At 46.9% G+C, this 19,635-nt stretch overlaps 1 protein-coding gene, 1 non-coding gene and 1 pseudogene across 2 annotated transcripts in view; 1 reads left to right on the forward strand and 2 right to left on the reverse strand.

The window, feature by feature from the left end:
* Positions 1-1,942: 1,942 nt before the first annotated feature.
* Trnav-cac lies at positions 1,943-2,015 on the reverse strand. The gene has a single exon. It is a non-coding gene; the product is annotated as a tRNA-Val (tRNA).
* A 6,568-nt stretch (positions 2,016-8,583) lies between these two features.
* Positions 8,584-9,380, forward strand: LOC116885260 (annotated as a pseudogene).
* Positions 9,381-15,639: 6,259 nt separating this feature from the next.
* Kntc1 (kinetochore associated 1) overlaps positions 15,640-19,635 on the reverse strand; it is a 73,063-nt gene continuing 69,067 nt past the window's right edge. Inside the window, exons 62-64 of the mRNA XM_032886927.1 lie at positions 19,196-19,341; positions 18,448-18,538; positions 15,640-15,842 (exon numbers count right to left, since the gene is read on the reverse strand). Coding sequence (XP_032742818.1) covers positions 15,825-15,842; positions 18,448-18,538; positions 19,196-19,341 — 255 coding nt within the window. The 3' untranslated portion in view covers positions 15,640-15,824. The remainder of the gene's footprint in view (positions 15,843-18,447; positions 18,539-19,195; positions 19,342-19,635) is intronic.

Consider the following 19,635-nt stretch of genomic DNA (forward strand, 5'->3'; position numbering starts at 1 on the left):
TAGAAGTGTGAAATGTTCTGGAACATTCTGGGAGAGCTCCCTGGAAGACTCCCGCTTCTCCACATGGAAAGACACTTTAAGAGAAGGGAAACTGGCCCGGCTTCTGAGTAGGGTGTGGAAAGAAGGCTGATCTGGGGGTTAATGCCTGTAAGTGCTGTCGAACCGGATCTCCCTATATTTATCAGCACCAACACCCAAGCCGCCGTGGGACATGCCAACTAGGAAAATCAACGTCCTGAGTCACCCACGGGAAAACCTGCTTGCACGGCCGATGGATTAAGAGAAACAGGTCCTGAGCCGACCCTCACCAAAGTATTCCACTGCGGGTCTCATAACTCAAAACCCCCAGGAAGATTGAGAATCTCCACCCAGGAAAAGAGAAACTGTGGTAACAGCTTCTGGATGGTAGGATCCAGGAAGCTCCTGACCAACGTAGCATCCTTCCACAGACATTTACAGTCTTAACGCTGCAGGGGGACACATCTGCATATGGAACTTCCCACCCTAAAATTCCCTTCTCTGGCCCTAGAGAGCCCCAACCCTCCTCCACCTGGGTGAGAGTCTCCGCTCCCGAGAGAGAACGTGGCCCTTTGCTGTTTCGATTAAAGGGAGATCTGTAGAGGTCTGTCTCCTCTAGGGTTTTCATATCCCCTCAAGCCAATCCCAGTGATTTAGCAATTCCTTTATAAAGGTTTTGAAGTTGTGGGAAATTAACCATGAAGGAGATGCATCAAGATTTCTCCCTCTGATGGGACTGGAGAGATGGCTCAGCGGTTAAGAGCACCGACTGCTCTTCCAGAGGTCCTGAGTTCAATTCCCAGCAACCACATGGTGGCTCACAACCATCTGTAATGGGATCTGATGCCCTCTTCTGGTGTATCTATGTACTTAAATATAATAAATGAATAAATCTTTAAAAAAAAAAAGACTTCTCCCTCTGAGAAGTGTGTGTGTGTGTGTGTGTGTGTGTGTGTGTGTGTGTGTGTGCCACATGTGTGTATGCCTGTGGAGGTCAGAAGAGGGCACTGGATCCCCTGTAACTGGACTTACAGGCAGCTGTGAACTGCTTCCCACCTGAGCTATTGGACCCCTGGTTCTCCAGAACCGGGGTTCTCAACCTTCCTAATGCTGCGACCCTTTAATACAGTTCCTCATGCCGTGGTGACCTCCAACAACAACATTATTTTTGCTGCTGCCTCATAACTGTAATTTTGCTACCGTTACCCACAGACAGAGAATCCCTGCTCTGGAAGGAAACAAGCACGCAGCCCCTCCCCCCTCCATCTCTGCTTAAAGAACTTAGGGAAAGGAATGTTTGTGTCTGCATTTGGGGGTTCTCTCTCTCTTTTTCTTCTTTTTCAGCAGGATTTGTGAGAATTTCTGTGTTCAATGGATCTTGCCTGTGAGGAGGTGAACTGTTTTTATTCAGAGTCTTGAATCGCCTGGAATGCAAGCTATTTCCAAAACAATGAGGGAGAACAAAAAATAAGAGGAAACAAAACCACAGAACCTGCTGCTGTGGGACACCGGGGAACTGCTGGGAGCTGGGCAGATGGATGTGTGTTGGGGATTGGGAGCCAGGAGACTGCTTCCTGGGAGTGACGTAGAGGGAGAAAAATATAGGACTCTTCCCTGGTGTTCAGTTGTAGTCTCAGTGTTTGTGAGGTTGAGGGCAGCCTGGGCTATACAGTAAGTAACAAAATCCTCTCAGCAATCCTCCACAGACTTGGAGCTGGGACACAGTTGGTGTATGAATATGCGGGCCTTGACTAGGTGAAATGTCATTGGATCCCCATCATCCTGTAAACTGGGTGTGGTGACATAGGCCAGCAGGAGGATCAGAAATTCAAGGCCTTTCTCATCCACATAGTGAGTTAAGGTCAGGCAGGGCTACACGAGACCCTACGTCAAAAATGAAAAAAAAAAATAAAAAAATTACAACTGTTTCCGCCTGGTTTCAAACCGGGGACCTTGCGCATGTGAGGGGAACGTGATAACCACTACACTATGGAAACTGGAATGTGTTGAGCCCAACTGCAGATCTAAGAGGGTGCTGGCTATTGAGAGATGTGAGCATTTTGAACTGGGGAGGGGGGGAGTGACAAGAAGAGAAAGGGCCAAGTGATCCAGTTCTAAGCCGATTTTGTTACGTAGACAATAAAATCTTGACCTTTCAGAAAAAAAAAAATGAAAAAACAAAACAAAAACAAAAACCCAAAAAAACCCCAATAGGACTGGACAGTTGTTCAGCAGTTAAGAGCGCGTTGTCTGCCCTTCCGGAGCAACCGGGGTTGATCCCCACCATTCACATGATGGTTTATAACCATCAGGAACCCTAGCTCCAATGCCCTTTCCTGACTTCCTTGGGACTAGAACCCCAGAGCCTTGTGCATGGCCCACTGAGCAGTACTACAAACCCTTACTGACTCCTGTACCTGTGGACTCTGTAGGGTTTCTACAGATTCAACAGGACCATGAAAATCAGGTCCAAGGGCGTCGCCCTGTAAATTCAACTAACCAATGACTGGCTACTCAGGAGGCTAAGGAGGGAAGACTGGAAGATCAAGGTCTGCTTGGGCCGCAGAGTGAATTCAAAACCAGTATGAGCTACTTAAGGAGACCCTGTTTTGACACAATATTTACTTATCTAGCATGAGCCCCCAAATCCAACACCCCACAACCCAAAAATATTCAGAGATGACTCAGTGGTTAAGAGCACTGGCTGTTCTTCCAGACGGCATAGATTCGGTTCCCAGCACCCACAACCATCAGTAATTCCAGCTCCAGGGGCATCAGCGCCCCCTTATGGCCTCCATGGGTACTCCACACGTGTATGTAGAGTCCAGAAACTCAGGCAAAGCCCCCACCCGTACACATAGTAAAAATCTTTCAAATAAATTAAGGATCGGAGAGACAGCTCAGTAGTTAAGAGCACTGGCTGCTCTTGTATGGTCTACTGGGACCCTAAGAACCATCCTGATGTGGGATTGGATCTTCGCACATAATTAAGCATTAAGATGAGCTCACAGGCGGGTGGACCCTCATCCAATGGCACTGTTCTTATGAGAGACAGAAGAAGGGGCTGGAGAGATGGCTCAGCGGTTAAGAGCACTGGCTGCTCTTCCAGAGGTCCTGAGTTCAATTCCCAGCACCCACATGGTGGCTCACAAATATCTGTAATAAGATCTGGTTCGCTTTTTTGGTGTGCAGGCATATATGCAAGGGGAACATTGTGTACCTAATGAATAAGTAATTCTGAGAGAGAGAGGAAGAAGGAAGAAGAAGAAGAGGAAGAAGAAGAAGAAGAAGAAGAAGAAGAAGAAGAAGAAGAAGAAGAAGAAGAAGAAGAAGAAGAAGATGATAATGATGATGATGATGATGGCCAAGGCAGCACAAGAAGAAGAAGAAGAAGAAGAAGAAGAAGAAGAAGAAGAAGAAGAAGAAGAAGAAGAAGAAGAAGAAGAAGAAGAAGAAGAAGAAGAAGAAGAAGAAGAAGAAGAAGATGATGATGATGATGATGGCAAAGGCAGCACAGGGAGACCATGATGACAGAGGCAGAAATGGGGTGACACAGCCCTAAGCCAAGGAGGGCACTAATGAGAAGAGGAAGAGACATTCCCAGACCTCAGACTTCCTGTACGTGTGTGAGTACAAGACACAGCACAAGTGCAAAGTGTGTGCCGGACAGCACTTGACACTGAGTGTCCTCCATTTCCTGTTACCTATTTATTTAATTTTTCAATTTGTGTGGTCTGTGTGTGTGTGTGTGTGCTTGTGCCCATGTGCACACACGTGTGCACTCGCACACACGCTCCCTCACTAGGGATTGAAACTCAGGCCCTCCCGCTTAGTGGCAAACGCTTTATCAACTAAACCGTGCCTCCAGCTCCAGACGCGTTCTTTTAGGACTTAACTGGCGGGTGCAGCATCCTGCAGAAATCAGGGCCTGGATTTGGGAAACGGGATGTATTAGTCACTTTGCGATGCCCAGATCAAATGACTAATTAAAACAACCTGAGGGAGCAAAAATTTAGTCTAAGGTAGGGTTAGTATTGTGATGAAACATGGCTAAAAGCAAGTAGGGAGGAAAAGGCTTTTTAATTTTTATTTTATATTTATGTATCTATCTATCTATTTGTTTATTGCTTATACTTCCACATCACTGCTCATCATCAAAGGAAGTCAGGGCAGGAACCTGGAGCAGCCACTGATGCAGAGGCCACGGAGGGGGGCTGCTTACTGACTTGCTCCTCATGGCTTGCTCAGCCTGCTTTCTTACAGAACCCAGGACCAGCAACCCAGAAGTGGCACCACCCAGAATGGGCTGGTTCCCTCCTCCCTCGATCCCTAATTATGAAAATGTCCTACAGGCTTGCCTGCAGCCTGAACTCGTGGAGAGATTTCCCTCCTATCAGGTGACTCTGGCCTGTGTCAGATTAGCAGAAGAGATTTACCTTGCTCATAGTCTCAGAGGGATCTGAGTCCATTGTACAGGGAAGCCGTGAAGGGAGCCTAGTGAGGCATACAGCAGCATATCGTGACTGACCAGGAAGTCGAGAAAGCACGCTAAGAAAGCTTTCAAACGTCGTTCCCTACTGGCCACGCCCCATTTCCAAAATTCCCTAACCTTCAAAATATCTCCACTAGGCAGGGAGCCCGAAGGTTCAAATGCTATCTTCTGGTCTCCAGAACTGAGAGAGAATGAACTGTCGTTTTTTTATTTGTTCTGTTGAGTTTTTTCGGAGCCAGCGTTTCTCTGTGTAGCCCTGGCTGTCTGAAAATTCGTTCTGTCGACCAGGCTGGCTTCGACCTCACAGATCTGTCTGCCTCTGCCTCCCAAGTGCTGGGACTAAAGGTGTGTGTTACCACAACCAGCTTCTGGGTTCTATCTTTAGAGTGGAAACAAGACGGACGACCCCTCTGTACAGGTCAACAACAAAGCCCCCCAAAACACACAACCACAGCACTCTTCTTTTTCACTTTCTCTCTTTTCTTTTCGTGAGGCAGGTGTATTAGTTACTTTTTGCTGCTGTGATAAAACACCAGGAATACAGGGGGACTGATGTTGGGATGTAAAGTGAATGAATAAATTAATCAATTAAAAAACCACCACGAATAAAAGGAACTTACAAAAGAAAGTTCATTGGCACTTACAGTTCCAGAAGAATAAGAATCCATCATATTAGGGAGGCATAGTGTAGGCACTAGGCATGGTGGCACATGTCAGGCATGTGGCACATGACATGCATGGTGACCCATGTCAGGCATGGTGGCACGTGACATGCATGATGGCACATGTCAGGCATGGTGGCACGTGACATGCATGGTGACACATGTCAGGCCTGGTGGCACATTTCAGGCATGGTGTCATGTGACATGCATGGTGACACGTGTCAGGCATGGTGGCATGTGACATGCATGGTGACACATGTCAGGCATGGTGGCATGTGACATGCATGGTGACACATGTCAGGCATGGTGGCATGTGACATGCATGGTGACACATGTCAGGCATGCATGGTGACACATGTCAGGCATGGTGGCATATGACATGCATGGTGACACATGTCAGGCATGGTGGCATGTGACATGCATGGTGACACATGTCAGGCCTGGTGGCACATTTCAGGCATGGTGTCATGTGGCATGGTGACACGTGTCAGGCATGGTGGCATGTGACATGCATGGTGACACATGTCAGGCATGGTGGCATGTGACATGCATGGTGACACATGTCAGGCATGGTGGCACGTGGCAGCATGGTGGCACATGATAGCCACGTTGGTAGCCATGTTGGCATGCGTGGCTGAGAAAGCGAACCTTCAGTTGCAAACGTAAAGCAGAAAACAGCTCACTGAAGTAGCGCAAGCCTCTAACTATTCAAAGCCCACCTCAGTGAAGTAAGCGGTGAACTCACAGAGATCCTCCTGCCTCTGCCTCCCAGGTGCCGGGACTGAAGGCCTGTGCCACCATGTGCCTGGCCTCTTTCTCATTATCTTACAACCATTGTCATACATGTTTTTATTTACCAGGTACACTCCCTGTTCCCGGCAAGCCCGTGGGTGACACTTAAATCAGAAAGATATCACCACACGAACCTCAATTGAGATACAAGAAAAAGCAGAATTCTTTTGTTATTGGCAGGGCTGGGGACCGAACCCCTGGCCTCACTCCTGCTATGCAAACGGTTACCCCTGAGACACGCCAGCCCAGTGTGTAGCTTGTATTTTTCACAAAGTAAGTTTATAACCACAGAACGGTTATAACTGATGGCCCAGGAGCCACTGCAACAGAGAAAGACAGCACCAGTGCATGGGTTCCCGGGGTTTGATGATGAAAGTTTTCCTAGACACATGGCTCCCACGTGACCGCGGCATCACCAAGAGTAGGCACATGACCTCATGGGACCGAAAGTAGCCAGGAAAATTTTGTAAATGACCACTTCTCTTTTTTTTTTGAGGTATAAAATATAGTATGTGTTATGTGTTATGTAACCATTTTTAGACTTAAAATGCTAATGAAGCCTAGAGCAAGGACGCTGGCGAAAATTAGTCAACAAGCCGTGTTTTTGAAATAATATCACTTCCTTCTCTTTCCTCCCCGCATCATCTCTTCCAATACGAGCGATGTCCGATTGCTTCATACAGAGTGAGTAGTCTCATTATCGCTACATTTTTTAGATCACGTTTATTTACTTAGTGTGTGAGTGTGTGTGTCACACTCACATCTTATGACACACACATGGGGGGTCAGAGGACAGTGTGTGGGAATCGGTTTTCTCTTACCATGTGGGTCTCGGCGTTTGAACTTAGGTTGTCAGTCTTAGCTCTGTTGTCTGCCGAGCACCTCACCAGCCCGAGAGATTTTAATTTAAACTTAAGCACAAGGGTTTGGACTAAGAGAGGCATCAAGAAGAAAGAAGCTTGGGCGTGGCTTCCGGAAGGGAGAGTCATAGAAAATAAGACATACCAAAGTGTGTGTAGCTCCTCATGTGAGAGGGGCCTGATCTCAAATCTTGACAGGCTACAAAACTCTTGTAAACTCCTGGGTGATCATTGTTGTTGTAAAAATATAAAACATAAAAACGCTGTCTTTTATCCCCCACTAGGTCTGCCGCCCCACACTCCCTTACACTTAAATCCCTACATGAAAGAACACACAACACAGTAACCTTTGGCCCAATTGATAAGATACAATTGCCCTCCTAAACATACAAAGCCCAATACACATCCATCCCTTAAAAATATTCATAACGAGCTGGAGAGATGGCTCAGCGGTTAAGAGCACTGACTGCTCTTCCAGAGGTCCTGAGTTCAATTCCCAGCAACCACATGGTGGCTCACGACCATCTGTCATGGGATCTGATGCCCTCTTCTGGTGTGTCTGAAGACAGCTGCAGTGTACTCATATATATGATAAATAAATAAATCTTAAAAAAAAATTCATAACAACCTGTAAAGGTACAGTGAGGAATCTTAACGTCACCCGCCATATTGTCCTGCCACGGCACGGCTTCTCTCTCTCTCTCTCTCTCTCTCCTGTCTCTTCTTCCTTTCCATTCCAGTCTCCTCCTCTTCCTTCAAACTTTTCTCCCGAAGGAGCACACGCAATTTGCACTTTTTTTTTTTTTAAGATTTATTTATTATGTATACAGCGTTGCACCTGCAGGTCAGAAGAGGGTGGTTGCTGGGAATTGAACTCATGACCTCTGGATGAGCAGACAGTGCTCTTAACCTCTGAGCCATCTCTCCAGAGCTGGGGACCTAACCCAGGGCCTTGCGCTTCCTAGGCAAGCGCTCTACCACTGAGCTAAATCCCCAACCCCCATATTATTTCTTATTGCTTGCTAATGCTATTCAACTGACTTATTTGTTTTGTTTTTCTGAGACAGGGTTTCTCTATAGAGCCCTGGCTGTCCTACAACTCACTCTGTAGACCAGGCTGGCCTCAGATTCACAGAGACCTGCCTGCCTCTGCCTCCTGAGTCCTTGGGTTAAAGGCGGGGGCTGCCACCACCAAGTTCAGTTCCATGTTTGAACTATCCTTTACGTGCCTCGATGGAAAAATGCGTGTGCCATTTTTGGTTTGTCCTTGTGATTGTATACAGCTTGAACTCATGAGAACTTAACTCGTGTGATTTCTCTTAAACCTCAGAGTATAAACTGTCAAAGACTTGAATAAACGTACCTGTAGCAGAAGACGTTAAGCCCGCTCATATCTCGGCTCCATCCTCCCAGGTCCCACCTCCGGAACTTTAGTCAGGGGCGTAAGCCGATGTGGTGCTTGGAATAGAACCCAGGTCCTCTGCAAAAGCAACATGTGTTCCTAACCACTGAGCCACCATCTCTCCAGCCCCATGGTAAATTGTTTGAGTAAGAGATGCAGCCTATTTGAGAGTTCACAGAGGGTTGCCTCACTGACCCAAGACACTGATAATCTGTGGGATGATATCACAGGTAAGGCAGGTACAAGATAGAAGGAGGCCTGGAGGCCTGTCATTGGACAAGAAGGAAGGATGCAGTGCCAGTGCGGACCTGGAGCCTCTTTTGTGAAGCGGCAGCCAAGGAGACTCCGGCGCTCACCATGGCCGACGAGAATTCGAGACTGAGAACAACGATCTCAGTCTCGTCGGGACAGGATGGTTCTGTGGCGCGGTGTAAGATTAAGAGGCGCACACCGCTTGGTAAACTCATGAAAGCCTGTCGTGAACGGCAGGGCTTGTCAATGAGGCAGAGCCAATTCCGGTTTGACGGGCAACCAATCCAGGAATCAGACACACGCACGGGCGGAAATGGAGGGTGAAGCTAGGACTGATGTGTTCTGGCAGCAGACAGGAGGTGCCTACTGCAAAGGGAACCTGCTACTTTACTCCAGGATTTCGTTACAGACCAGGAATACATTCTCAATTAGAAAGCCACAAATTGGGGGCTGGAGAGATGGCTCAGCGGTTAAGAGCACTGACTGCTCTTCCAGAGGTCCTGAGTTCAAATCCCAGCAACCACAGGGTGGCTCACAACCATCTGTCATGGGATCTGATGCCCTCTTCTGGTGTGTCTGAAGACAGCTACAGTGTACTTATATATAATAAATAAATCTTAAAAAAGGAAAGCCACAAATTGGGTGGGAAACAACTGAGTTAAGACGCTGCGGAATCTGCCGGCCCTTCGTCAGATTGCCCAGAGAACCCTCAGCACCACTTCATAAAGGCATTTTGAAAACAAAGTTCCAGAGAAACAAAAGCCGTTTCAGGAGGATAACCGGATGCCAGTTCATCTGAAAGGCGGGGCATCTGATGCCCTCCTCTCCAGAGCCACAATGGCTCGAACAGTTATGCCATCTGTATGCCAGCCATGGCTGCATTTCCCAAGAAGCAGAACTGACGTCGTTATCCCAGTCTTCACATGATTCGGTTTCATTCAACGCTCGATGGGCCAGGAACCTGATGAGTAACTGAACTCTTCTTTGGGGATCAATATTTATTGATGTGTATTAACTGCCACCAACAAAGCAGTCCTTAACCATTAAAAAAAAAAGCCACAAATTGGTCCTGCATCCTGACGGCTACAGTATAGTTTCCTTTCTTCTTTCCTCTCCCTGTCCCCATTTCTTTATTGCACATAAGCCATATTGTTCTTTTCTTCTTTTCCTTTTTCTAAACAAAATGGCCGACGTTCTGTTTGGTTGACCTCAGATGGGGACGGTCTGGGGGACAGTACTGGTTCTGTGAAAATATCCCCCTTCTCCGCTAGCGGCACGGCCATTCAGCTCTTACCTTCCTATTCCAGTAAGTTACTTTGCTCTCATTGTTTCAACACAAAATCCTTGCGTACCTTGTTCGACTGGAGAATTTTGATGTTTTTCATTTTTCATTGTAAAACCAAGGACAATTATATATATATATATATATATATATATATATATAATTGATATTTATATCTTAGATAGTTTTCCCTTCAAGTCAAGCATCTTGCTGTTTAAATAAACTTGTTTAAAAAAAAAAAAAAGAGTGCAAATTGCTCTTAACAGATGACGCAAGTTCAGTTCCTAGCAAGTTCAATTGCCGCCTTACAACGTAGGGATCTGACGCCCTCTCCTGGCCTCTATGGACACCTGTATTCACTCACACAAATGCTCATACATAGTCATAAATTAAAAGTAATGGACTGGAGAGATGCCTCGTGGGTTAAGAGCACTTGTGGTTCTTCTTCTTCTTCTTCTTTTTTTTTTTTTGGAGCTGGGGACCGAACCCAGGGCCTTGTGCTTGCTAGGCAAGTGCTCTACCACTGAGCTAAATCCCCAACCCCATGGTTCTTCTTTTTAAAAAAGATTTACTTTATGCATGTGAGGACACTGTAGCTGTCCTCAGACACATCAGAAGAGGGCATCAGATCTCATTACAGACTCTCGTGAGCCACCATCTGGTTGCTGGGATTTGAACCCAGGACCTCTGGGAGAGCAGCCAGTGCCCTTAACCACTGAGCCCTCTCTCCAGCCCGCGTATGCGGTTTTTATAGGAGACCTGGATTCAGTTCCCTCACGAGACCTCACAACTGTGTCTAACTGCGGTTCCAGAGGCTCTGCATCTGATGTCCTCTTCTTGTGTCACTGGACACCACGAGCAGGTGAAATGTAAAATGTACATCAAATGCATTCAAATGCATAAAATAAAAATAAGTAAGTGTTGAAAAATTAAATTAAGGAAAGAAATCAAACAAATGGGGCTGTGGGTCTTACTTGGTATTGTAGAGTATGTTCAATATTTGGGGATTCCATCCCTAGCATCACACACACACATGCACACACACACACACACACACACACACACACACGCACACACACACCACATGCACACACACACATGCACACACACACATGCACACACACACACACACACACACCACATGTGCACACACACATACCACATGTGCACACACATACCACATGTGCACACACACATGCACACACACATACACACACACATACCACATGTGCACACACACACACACACACACACACACACACGCACTGCAGAAGCAGGCCATATCACACGAATACAATTTATGAAGCACAGACAATGGATTCCATTGAAGAAAAACAGTAGTAAGACCTTATTTCTTTATAGGGTCGTGCTTTCTGTCGCTAGGGGAGAAAGAATGCTCCATCAGCCAATGCTCCACTCCAGGTGGTCAAGGGATTAAAACCTGAGGGGCGTCATTCCAATTGACATGTAGAAGGACAAGTCTCAAAAACTCAGCATGTTACCTGAAAGTCAGCCAGTGCTAACTTCCCACTTTCTGTCCCTTGTCATTTGTCCTTGTGACTGTGAACCATCTAAGGACTCATTTTATCCTGAGATTGAGTAGCTGAAAATTCAGTAATTTTGTAAGTGTTTAAACAGACGCTAACTGGTTTGATCTTGTTCAGGCAATCACAGCTTCTGTGAGCTCATGACTGCAGCAGTCCCGGAAGTCCTCTCTGGAAGACACTGCTCTGCTCTGGTCCTCCCCGCCCTCTGCCTCTTACAGTCTTTCCATCCCCTCATCTATAATGGTTTCTGAGCCTTGGCAGAGAGGGTGATATGAATGTCCCATCTGAGGCTGAGCACCCTGCTGACACTTATTTTCTGCATATAGATACAAATTTAGAGGGCAGACTGATACAGTGTCCATTTAGTAGAATAGGTTCTGTGGTGGTTTGAATATGCTTGGCCCGGAGGAGAGTGGCACTATTAGCAGGTGTGGCCTGCTGGAGTGGGTGTGGCCTTGTTGGAGTGGGTGTGGCCTTGTTGGAGGAAGTGTGTCACTGTGGGTGTAGGATTTGTGAGTCTCCTCCTAGCAGCCTGAGAACAGTTTGCTCCTGGCTTCCTTTGGATAAAGATGTGGATCTCTCAACTCCTCCAGCACCAGACCTCCCTGCACAGTGCCATGCTTCCTTCCATGATGATAATGAACTGAACCTCTGAACCTGTAAGCCAGCCCCAGTTAAATGTTGTCCTTAAAAGTGTTGCCTTGGTCATGGCGTCTCTTCACAGCAATGAAACCTTTTTTCTTTTTTCTTTTTTTCGGAGCTGGGGACCGAACCCAGGGCCTTGTGCTTGCTAGGCAAGCGCTCTACCACTGAGCTAAATCCCCAAGCCCTGCAATGAAACCTTAAGACAGGTTCACTCCTGGTGTATTCACCAGCCATGGGTTCCCGGTCAGATGTACAGAACTAGGCCTGCGCTTTCTCTTGTGGATCAGGCCTTCAATCTAAGAATAAGGTGGTGGTTCCCCCCATGACAATCCTGCCACTATGACACACATGGGACTCTCTGGACATACAGGTCATCAGAGTGGCCCATGGTGTTCATTGGGTAAAATTACTGATGACATCTACATACTTAGCAACCTTTCTCGAACCTTCTAGTTCTACGAAGGGTCACCAGCAAGAAAACTTCCTATTTAGCACTAGTTTGATTTCTCCATGTCCCATGGCCTGAGTGTCTGGTGTCTTTAGCAATAGTGTTTTGTCACCAAGCTCTGGTGGACAACCAACAGTGGTGGGAATGTCCTGTGGTATTTGGGTGTGTGTGTGTGTGTGTGTGTGTGTGTGTGTGTGTGTGTGTGTGTGTGTGTTTGTCTCTGAACTATTTGGGTTTTTAAAAGAATAAGTAAATTCTTTTTTATTCTTGACAACAAAAGTGGAAAAACTGACCTTTCATAAGGTCTTTATGTGTTTATATATTGTTATTTAAGGCATATATATATATACACATATATACACATATACATATATATACATATATATATATATAGTGTGTGTGTGCACATGTGCACACACGCACGCGTACACACACATACACACCACATCATAATGTGGAGATCACAACAGTTTACGGAGACTGGTTCTCTCCTCCCACTGAGGATTAAACTCAGGTTGACAGGCTCAGAGGCAAGAACATTCAGTCACAGAGCCACCTTGCCCACTCTTAGTTTTCTGAAATAGAATCTCACTATGCATGCTTGGCTTGTCTGAAACTGGCTACGTAGCTCAGGTTGGCCCTCGACTCAAGTCCTTCTACGCCTGCCGTCTGAGTGTTAGGATGACGGGACGCATCTTTTGTAGTAGCTCTGTGAAACAAAAGGCTTTCTGTAGTTCACCGTCCTGGAAAGAACCCATTTCAGGTTTGAACGGATGCTGCATTCCTCGGCTAGCATCAGTGTTTTATGGTAAGCGAACTGCCCCGAGGCAGGCAGTGACAGCGTCCGGCTTATGTTACAGTAGCCACAGGAAATAGCAGAGCCGTGACTGTATAGGCTACACATGGGTTAACAAAAACAGCCACATACAGTCAGGTCATAATCGATGCAACAATGGAGATTATGGAACTGTGCGTCCGAGTTCTGAAACAGAACTTCTCTGGCAAACCTTCCATTCTATCAGAATTCTACTCTGCCCAAGGGAACCAGAGCGAAGCCTAGAAACCAGATCCCATTGGCTGAGCTTCAAGTTCCACAAAGCCAGCAAATGATTTCCATCTGTGAGGTTCTAGTGCCACCGTGTGATGCCTTGGGGTGTGTGTGCATTTGTAACCAAGTACACAACAGCATGCCTGTGGTTTCAGCCTTGTAGTTGGTTAAAATGCAATTACTAATACATATATAATTTTAATAAAATATTATTTAATGTATATGAATACACAGTAGCTGTCTTCAGACACACCAGAAGAGGGCATCGGATCCCCATTACAGATGGTTGTGAGCCACCATGTGGTTGCTGGGATTTGAACTCAGGACCTCTGGAAGAGCAGTCAGTCAGTGCTCTTAACCACTGAGCCATCTCTCAGGCCCATAAATATATATATTTTAAAATTAAATTCATTCATTTATTTAGGAGAAGGATCACATGTGGAGGTCAGAGGTCAGTTTATAGGGGTTGGTTCTCTCTTTCCACCATGTGTAGGACCTGGGGCTCCAACTCAGGTCATTAGGTTTATGGGTAAGTGCTTTTATCTGCTGAGCCTTCTCTCTCTCTCTCTCTCTCTCTCTCTCTCTGTGTATACACATATTTGAGAAAGGGTCTCATGTAGTCTACACAAACCTCAAACTCTTGAATTCCTGATTCTCCTGCCTCCACTGCCCATGACCTCACTGCATGACCTACCATGCCAGGCTAGCATTTAAAAAACAAACCAGGACAGAACACTATTAGTGCAATCTAAATAGTTGGATGCAGTGGGACAAGTTGGTAAACCCAGGTCTTGGGAGTGCAGGACTGTACTCGGGAATCTTGAACAAACCAGTCTAGTTAATATGCCTACAGTTGGAAGCCACTGTGTAACCTGAGAGTGCCTGGCTCTCAAGCCTGTGGCCTTTTTACAGTCCCAGTGACAGAACAGCCAGCTGCTGAAAACAATACTTGGAACTGGGCACAGTGGCCCCTGCCTGTCATCCCAGCCCTTGAGAATCTAAGGATCATGCCTGGAAACCATAGGGAGTTCAAGACCCTTCCTGCAAATAAGAAAGACTAAGTAGGTCAGGTTCGTTAGTGCGTGCCTCTAATCCCAGCACTCCCGCTGTCTCCTGAGTGCGAGGCTATCCTAGAGAAACTGTCTCAAAACAAAATAATGGTGTATAGTAGGGGTTGGAGAGACGGCTCAGCAGTGAGGAGCACTAGCAGATTCCATTCTCAGCAGCCCATATGGCTCGCAACCACTTTTTTTTTTTTTTTTTCCTTTTCTTTTTTTCGGAGCTGGGGATCGAACCCAGGGCCTTGAGCTTGCTGCGGTTTGTGAAGTGTTAGTGAGCAAAGAGATGAAAAGAAGTGGGAGAAACCCTGGCAACAAAGACTGGACTCTCCCCAACGAACTCGTTGCCTCTCATCAGCAGGAAGCTCTACAGAGGTCTTTGCCCGGTTCCCCCTCTCACCTCCTTCCTTCCTACCTAGTGTTGGGGTTGGAAGTGAGAGTATAGGAATGTAGTAGAACTGCTTTCCATCTAAGTTTTTGGCACAGCCCCTCACTGAGCCTGAAGGACGCCATTTCCTAGAATGGCTGACTAGGGATCCTTCTGTAACAAGCACAAGCCACAGAGCTGGGTGTCTAATGTAGGTGCTGGGGTCTGAATTCAGTCCCTCATGCTTGCATGGTAAGGACTTTACCAAGGGAGCCATCACCCCAAACCAAGGCAGGATTTTGACATATGGAGGAAATAGGCACTGAAATACAGGGTTGTTTTTCAAGAGGGACAGGGAGGTTCTTCATCTTTAACTGCACTAGTGTTTTGCCTGCATATACATATGTACATGAACATGTACATGCCTGGTACCCATGCAGCCAGAAGAGAACACAACCTCGGAACTGGATTTTAAGTTGTGAGCTCCCAGATGGGTGCTGGGGCCTGAGCTAGGTCTCCTGGAAGCCTTCAGTGCTCCCAACTGCTGGAGAGTCCTCTCCGGCCCCTGAAAGTGAACTATTTTTGCATTTTGTTTTCTTCATTTATATTGAAAAAAAAAAACCAAAAAACAAACAAAAAACAAAAAACCTACAAAATACACCAGGGGCCAGGCAGTAGTGGTGCAACCTCCAAAAAACCACATAACCCCGCACCCCACCACCACCCAAAATTCCACAACAAAAGCCGTACAAATCACACAAGAAACCAACACCAAAATATTTATTAACTCACCCTGTGAGATATTCAGGTCAGCCATGTCAATATTGAAGTTTTATTTATTCCTTGCAGGAAAACAAAATACAGATTGCACAATTTGTACACTACAATAAATATGATTAATTAGCAGCAGACTCCGACCTTCCTCTTGGTTTCGAAAACTTGTTTATTTGACTACGATCCAAGGAATGTCTAAGGGGGAAACAGAAGCGTAACTCATGAGCGAGCGTCAGTGCCACTGTCATCATCATCACAGCTACGTTGTGTGTGTGGGTGTGTGGTTCGAGTGCACGTGGGTATGTGTGTGATGTGAGTGTGCGTGCGTGTGTGTGAGTGCATGTGTGTTGTGAGTGTGCGTGTGTGGTGTGTGTGTGGTGTGAGTGTGCATATGTGGTGTATGTGATGTGCATGTGCATATATGTACATGTGTGATGTGATTGTGTGAGTGCATGTGTACGCATGTGTGATGTGAGTGTGCATGTGTGGTGTGAGTGTGCATGTATGGTGTGTGTGTGGTGTGTGAATGTGTGGTATGTGTGCGTGTGTATGAGTGTGGTGAGAGCCTGTGGACAGCTCTCCCCCTCCCCCACCATGGGTTTTGGGGATCAGGCTCCCATAATCCGGCCTGGCAGCAGCTGCTCTTCCCTGCTAAGCCATCTTCCCAGCCCCGCTTCAGTTTTGAAAACAGAGCATGAGGCTCAGCCACAGGGTTAAAATACACCTATAAAAGCACCTAGCATGTGACAGGTACAACTAGAGAGAAACAAACTTTAAGGGTTGCAAAGTTGTCTGGATAGTCTCTTTGTTTTTGTTTTTTGTTTTTTTTTTTTTTTTTTTTTTCTTCGGGGCTGGGGACCGAACCCAGGACCTTGCGCTTCCTAGGTAAGCGCTCTACCACTGAGCCAAATCCCCAACCCCAGTCTCTTTGTTTTAAAGTTAAATCTGTTGTCACGATGTCAGCATGGGTGTCATCGATGTCCACCTGGTGGCACTGCTCAACACTGACTGAAGTCAGTTTGCTGGCACCTCTGGGAGGGGGTGACAGTCAGAGCTGGCCTGGGTTAGAGGGCCTGGCTCGTGGAGGCTGTGCCTTGACAGGTGTTCCCGCCCCTGATGCTCCGGGACTAGAGACCAGCAGCTTGGTGACGTCATGCTCTGTCTTGCCACAGGCTGAGGAGTCAGTAGCCATGGACTGCAATCGGAAGAGGAGCCAAAGCAAACCTTTGCTCCTTTGTGTCTGTCCCACAATGGCTAACCAACACAGTCACAGAGCACGGCTGACCAACACGAACACAGCGAGGTCTTTATGGACGGTAACTAAATACAGTGCACTGTGGCGTGCCAAGAGGCCCTGGGGATCCAGTCACAGTGGGGCCATTAGGCAGCAAATGACTCAGGCAGGTCACTTAGCCTGTGGGCTTCAGTGACATCACGGTGGCTCTAATATCCCGGTACAACCCATGGCTCATGCTTTGGGGGTGCTGGTGTCAGCAGATCAAAAGGAGCACAGAAAACTATGTGCACACAGGAGTTGACAACGACACTGGCTATGGTGGCGCATGCCTTTAATCCCAGTACTCAGGAGGCAGAGGCAGGGGGATCTCTTAGTAAGACCCTGTCTCGGACAAAAACACAAAACCAAAAAACAAAAGGTGATCGTGATCATAAATGATGTTTTTAACCGTGCACGTCACTGACAGCATGGTCACGCTTCTTGTGTCTTTTACCACACTGGGTGACGTATGGGTGACGTATGAAGGCCATGCAGGTGTGTGCAGATGCACTGTGAGGCCGGCAGAGCCCAGTGCCCAGTGAATGTGCATACCTCACACTTACTGCTGCCAAATGAAAGACCAGAAGAGAAATGGCAGGGCTGGCAAGGTGCTCAGCACGGAAAGGTGCTGCCTGACAATCTAACCTGATCCCCAGAACCCACGGTGGGAGGACTGTCCTCTAAATGTGTGCTCTTGTGCGTGTGCCACACACAGAGACATACACACAGACACACACACACAGACACACACACACACAGAGACATACACACATAGACACACACACACACACACACACAAACACATAGAGAAATAAACACACAGACACACATAGAGACACAGGCACACAGACATACACACAGACACAGGCACACACACACAGACACAGACACACACACACACACACACACAGACACCGGCACACAGACACAGACACACAGAGACACAGGCACACAGACATACACAGACACACACACACACACACACGCAGACACACACAGACACACACACACATACACACACACAGAGAGACACAGGCACACAGACATGCACACTCAGACACACACACACAGTGACATACACATACAGACACACACACACAGACATACACACAGACACACACACACACACACACACACACAGACATACACACACACACACACACACACACACAGACACACAGACACACACACACACACACACACACACACACAGACACACATACACACACACACACACAGACACATACACATACAGACACACACACAGAGACATACACACACACACAGAGACACACACACAGACACACACACACAGACACACACACACAGAGACACACACAGAGAGACATACACATACAGACACACAGACACACATTGAGACACAGGCATACACACACAAACACACACACACACACACACACAGACACAGGCACACAGGCACACAGACAGACACACACACACACTTAACTTAAGAGTATGTAAATGGTCTCAGACCCGACCTGAAGCGGTCATCAGCCGGCTTACCTTCAGGATCTCAGAGGGAGCTGTGTCTGCTGGCACAGGCTTCCCACAATGCTTTGAATACTCAGTTATCAGAGACGATGCTTCATCCAAACTGTGGAACCAGAAAGAACGAGGCAGGCATGAGGTGACCCTGCCAGAGATTCCTGGGGCGATGACCTCAGCAGTGCAGACCGATGTCAAAACATACAAGCCGTATTCTTCACATAGATAAAGTCTACTATACGGATCAACTGCAACTAAAATTATCACTCACTCAGAAAGACAATGCACTCATGACTGGGTCTGAGGATGAACAGCTAGAGTCACGGTGTGTGGAGGGGACAGAGCACCCTGGCGTGACCAGCTGGAGGACAGAGCCACGGCACTGCCTCTGACTACACTTCCCTTCCTTGGCTCCGCTGAAGCAGCTTACTGCTTCTTCCCTTGTGGGTGTAGAAAGTCAGCTAACCGGGCTTAGCAAGAACCACGGCTTATGTAACACCAGCAACGTCCCAGGCAAGCACCTAAGGAGTCAGGTTGTAATTAGGGTTCAGAGTGGGACTATGAGACAGCTTCTTCAATGACCGGATGACAGACCCATGCCCCAAGGTTGCAAGCTGAGGAACCTGAACTCCAGGGAATGTAGGAACGCCACGGCTCAATAGACAGCTGCGACCACACAGCTTAATAATGGCCGTCTCTCTCCAGAATGGAGACACATCCTAAGGAAACTCTACAGTAGACCGAGGCTCCTCCCATAGGAACTCACCTCAAGTCATTTGCTAAATAGTTTACCAACTCAGTGACGTTGTCGGTGTTGATCACGTGCTGTTTCAACAACTGAAAATACTTTGTCTTTGCCAAAATCCCAAATTCCTTCTTATTTACAACATGATTCAGAACCAGACTTCTAATCTAAGGAATGACAGTAATCATTATATTAAAAATGTGTTTAATTCTAAATCTTTCACTGAAACACACATTTCTGACTGTCAGAAATTGAACTATTGGAGCTCTGGGATTAAGCCTCTGGGTGGGAGGGTGTGGCCTAGCACAGCACACAGAGAGAAACCTACTGTGTTATGTGCCCGGGTTTTATTTTTAATGAGGAAGAGGATCTAATTACCAGTACTTATGGGTACAATTCTCCAGTGGGCACGACAGCGAACAAGAGAGCGAAGCACCTGGCTCCTACACTCTCCTGTGATG

This window comes from Rattus rattus, chromosome 16 (assembly GCF_011064425.1).
Source record: "Rattus rattus isolate New Zealand chromosome 16, Rrattus_CSIRO_v1, whole genome shotgun sequence".
NCBI classification, from domain to species: Eukaryota; Metazoa; Chordata; class Mammalia; order Rodentia; family Muridae; genus Rattus; species Rattus rattus.